Source organism: Galeopterus variegatus, unplaced genomic scaffold (genome assembly GCF_000696425.1).
Source record: "Galeopterus variegatus unplaced genomic scaffold, G_variegatus-3.0.2 Scaffold498, whole genome shotgun sequence".
NCBI classification, from domain to species: Eukaryota; Metazoa; Chordata; class Mammalia; order Dermoptera; family Cynocephalidae; genus Galeopterus; species Galeopterus variegatus.
In genome coordinates this window covers 410282-414596 of record NW_007726609.1, presented here as the reverse complement: position 1 = coordinate 414596, position 4315 = coordinate 410282, and the positions used below count along the sequence as shown (strand labels likewise).

General features: G+C 55.9%; 1 protein-coding gene across 1 annotated transcript; it reads left to right on the top strand.

Moving 5' to 3' along the window:
* Positions 1-861: 861 nt before the first annotated feature.
* On the top strand, positions 862-3138 carry FHL3 (four and a half LIM domains 3). The gene is made up of 5 exons (XM_008569447.1): positions 862-1033; positions 1142-1316; positions 2307-2476; positions 2572-2758; positions 2897-3138. Exons 1-5 carry the CDS (start codon positions 878-880, stop codon positions 3049-3051), a joined length of 843 nt encoding a protein of 280 aa, XP_008567669.1. The 5' UTR covers positions 862-877; the 3' UTR covers positions 3052-3138.
* The last annotated feature ends 1177 nt before the right edge of the window (positions 3139-4315 follow it).

Genomic DNA, 4315 nt, shown 5'->3' with positions numbered 1-4315 from the left:
GTTCCCCTCTGCCTCCCCAGGCATCTCATTTTCCGTTTTTTTCCCGTTACTAGCAAAACCTGACATCTGGCCATCTGTGCTGCCACAGCTGCTTCAGATGTTGCAGGCCAAAGCTGCAACAAGCTGGTGTGACCAGAGACACAGCAGGAGTGGAGGGGGATAAGGGCAGAGGGTCCAGCTGGGAAAGCTTGGCTGTGTCCAGCTTGCAGGATTTCCTTCCTGCTTCAGCCTGACTAGGCTGAGCCTCTGAAGTTCTTGTTGCTTGGGTGATTCTCCTGGGAGGGGAGGCCTGACACCATTTATCCATCCAGTATCCCTCTAGCATTCCACAGTTTCCTGGATCAGGAGGAGAACAGCCCATTCCCATTCCTAAGCTCCCCATTCCAGAGCTCTGGGTAAATGTTCCTCTATCCATCCATGTCCCTAGAGACCCTTCCTGGGAGTCAGAAGAAGGTGGGAGTGCTGTTCATAAAGGGTAGGGTGGGGTGGCTCCTGTCTCTGCTCCTGCCACCCTGGGGACAGTAGAGACAGTGGAGGCTAAACTCAGGCCAGAGCAGGAAATGAGTCACTGACCCAGGAAAAGACCCCTTCCCCCAGATCTGCCAGAACTAGATAAGAAAACAACTTCTGCTTCCTGATTTTTTCCTGGTCCCTTCTCCCCCCACCACCATTAAATGTAGAAATAAACATTCAGGACTCCTGGGTTCTCAGAAGCACCCCTTCCCCATCCCCACCTGCTCTGATCTGGCATTTCCTATGCCTGGTCTCTTACTCTGTTTTGAATGCAAAGGGCTTTTACCGGGGGCTAAGCCACAGACTCTCTGGCTCATCTCTGCCCCTCTTTGTGCTCCTAACAGGGCTCCCTCACATCGCCACTATGAGCGAGACATTTGACTGTGCCAAATGCAGTGAGTCCCTGTATGGCCGCAAGTACATCCAGACAGACAACGGCCCCTACTGCGTACCCTGCTATGACAACACTTTCGCCAAAACCTGTTCTGAGTGCCAGCAGCTTATTGGACATGACTCAAGGGTAAGGACCGGACCAGGCAGGGCAGGGAGTGGGTAGAGACTGGCGGGAGAGGGCAAACGATGGATCCACCAGGCCTGGGTGCCAGCACCCCTGCTGTGCTCCCCTTAGGAGCTATTCTATGAAGACCGCCACTTCCACGAGGGCTGCTTCCGCTGCTGCCGCTGCCAGCGCTCCCTGGCCGATGAACCCTTCACCTGTCAGGACAGTGAGCTGCTCTGCAATGACTGCTACTGCAGTGCCTTTTCCTCAAAGTGCTCCGCCTGTGGGGAGACCGTCATGCCTGGTATGTCCCAGGGTCTCATCCTGTGTGGGGACTGGCATGCCTGGTATCTGTGTAGAGTCCTTGCATGTGCCAATCTAATACATACATGGAGACCTGGTATGTGTAAAGACCTGCACACACAGCATGTTCCTGGAAATCTAGTGTATGCAGGATCTGTTGTGCCTGTGTGCTCTTGGGAGCTTAGCCTGCACAGGGATGTACACACCCAGGTATACACATGAGAGCTTAGCATGTGCAGAAACTGACAAGCTCGGTACCTTCCTGAGGGCTTTGTGCTGGACTGATAGGCCTGGTGTGCACCTGGGGGCTTACCATGTGCAGACAGATTGGCACACTTGATACACACCTAGGAGCTGGGCATGTATGAAGACCTGTATGTGTGGTACATGCAGGAGCTAAGGGTGTGCTGAGACTATCATGCTTGGTGCATGGGACTTATTGTGTGCAGAGATGGATAAACAGAGGGCTTGACATGTGTGGAGACCTGCACGTCTAATAGATATGTGAGGACATGTGGAGAATGGCATGTTTAGGAGATGCAAGGGCTTAGCATGAACTGACCGTATCATACCAAGGGCATTAGAACTTTGTGTGGGCAGAGACTTGCTTGCCTGGTATATGTGGGGTCATATTTGTGTGCTAGAACTATTATGCCTGTTGTATAGGGGCTTAACAGGTACTGAGACATCAGGCCTGTCACATGGAGGTTTAATGTGGGCTTAGAAAGTCACATCTGGGACATACGGAGGCCTAATATATGCCAAAACCCTCATGTCTAGTTTTGGGGACCTAACACGTGCTGAGCCATCGTGTGCAATGTTGAGGGGAGGTTAGCATGTGCAATACACATGGTGGGGGTCTTGCTGCATGTGCATGGACACCATCCTGCTCAGGTTATGGGAGCAGTGGGAACGCTTTTGGTGGAATAACAGAGGGTGGCCCTCAGGAACTTGGGACACAGCCTCTGAGTGGGATCCCTGTTCCCTACAGGGTCCCGGAAACTGGAGTATGGAGGCCAAACGTGGCATGAGCACTGCTTCCTGTGCAGCGGCTGTGAGCAGCCGCTGGGCTCCCGCTCCTTTGTGCCCGACAAGGGTGCTCACTACTGTGTGCCCTGCTATGAGAGCAAGTTTGCTCCACGCTGCGCCCGCTGCAGCAAGGTGGGGGCTGGACCAGTGGGGTGGGGGTGAGTAAAGCCTGTTGTGCAGTGGGAATCCCCAACTCCCCCCTCCACTAATGGATGCTGCCCCCACAGATGCTGACACAGGGTGGAGTGACATACCGTGATCAGCCCTGGCATCGAGAATGTCTGGTCTGCACCTGGTGCCAGAAGCCCCTGGCAGGGCAGCAGTTCACCTCCCGAAATGAGGATCCCTACTGTGTGGACTGTTTTGGAGAGCTCTTTGCACCTAAGTGCAGCAGCTGCAAGCGCCCCATCGTAGGTGGGACGAGGGTCAAAGAATGGAGTGGGTAGGGTGCAGGCAAGGGAGTGGGATGTGGGAGTGAGATGTGGTATTGGGTGAAGTTGAGGGGAAGGACCACCCCCATATATGCAGTGCTAACCTCTGGCCTCCTTCCAGGACTCGGTGGAGGCAAGTATGTGTCCTTTGAAGACCGACACTGGCACCACAGCTGCTTCTCCTGTGCCCGCTGCTCCACCTCCCTGGTGGGCCAAGGCTTTGTGCCAGACGGAGACCAAGTGCTGTGCCAGGGCTGCAGCCAGGCAGGGCCCTGAACAGGGCTCCTGGGCCCAGGATTTCCCAAACCAGGGCTCCAGGACTATGGTTCCTTTTCTAAACCACCTCTGGAACACAGACTCTCCCCAAAATGGGTCTGTCTCCTGCTGAAGAGGAGGATTTGTCCTCTCCAGGGGGAGACCTCTCCATTTGGGAGGATTCAGTCTCCCCACTCCAACATCCCCAAACTGGTACTCCCTGACCCAGGCTTCCCATCCTGTGCTCTTATGGAGCCTTCATGATTCAAACCCCCTCCCCAAACCTGGACTCCACAACTCAGCCCTCTCACTTACAGTCTGGGTTACCAGACCAAGCCTCCTCCTCAAATCAGGGCTCTAGACCCCAGCCCTCCAAACTTGGACTCTGGGACCTAGGCCTTCTTAAATCTAGATGTCTCTCCATAGATTTTAGGTCTGCTCTGAGTGCTTGAGAAGTTGCCCAAAGTGGACTGATCTCAGGCTTGACCCCACCTCTATCCCCAGGGCTGGGGCTGTCTGGGCAGCAAATTAGGGGCTTGCTGGTTACGGGGTCCTAGGGTACAGGGTGCTGCCCAGCCCATGTCCGTCGAGTGTCTTCTCATTTTATTTCAGCTCTGTTTTGCCTAGAGATGGGCAGAGGGGTGGGATTGGCTCAGCCCCTTCCAGATTCTGCAATAAAGCAGTGTGAGGAAGCACAGGCCTCTGTGTGTTTGTCCGGGAGAGTAAAGAGGAAGGAAGGTTCCACACACACCAGGAGACTGAGGATCTTCTAGACCTCCTCCGTGCTGGGCGGGTCAAGGGGTGAGAAGTCTCTCCCCAGGAAGGGGATCCCCACCGCTGCTACCGCCTCTCTGAGCTAGGCCTGCCTCCCCCGGCTGGCTGGAGGAGGACTTTTTCCTCCATGTGGGAAAGGAAGGGATTTGGAGGAGGTTCCAGACGGGTGGCGGTGGGGTTCCTTCGTTTGGTACACATCGCCCCCCTCCCCTATTTTAGCCCTGGCCAGATCCCACAGAGCAAGCACCCCGTCCCGATCCCCAGTGTGGGCCCAGACCCTCAGCCTCCTTCCCCCTCTTCCCAAAGATGAGCGGGGGCGGCCCGGGATCTGCTCGTGGCCGCACGTTTTTTGCCAAAAAAGGCAAGGATGCAGCTGCACGCGCCGCGGGAACATCTGGATCCGATTCCCGGCATGAATGGGTCACGGCCCCGCCCCCCCCCCCCCCCCCGGGGTGGGTCAGGGGGGGGGGCGGGAGTGAGCGATGGGGGGCTGTCCCCACAGTGGGGAGAT

Excerpts from the sequence above, each read along its gene's own strand:
- FHL3 (XM_008569447.1), top strand. The coding sequence starts at position 878 with ATGAGCGAGACATTTGACTGTGCCAAATGCAGTGAGTCCCTGTATGGC. Across the intron at positions 1,034-1,141 it reads TTATTGGACATGACTCAAGG|GAGCTATTCTATGAAGACCG; the intron begins GTAAGGACCGGA and ends TGCTCCCCTTAG. Across the intron at positions 1,317-2,306 it reads TGGGGAGACCGTCATGCCTG|GGTCCCGGAAACTGGAGTAT; the intron begins GTATGTCCCAGG and ends TGTTCCCTACAG.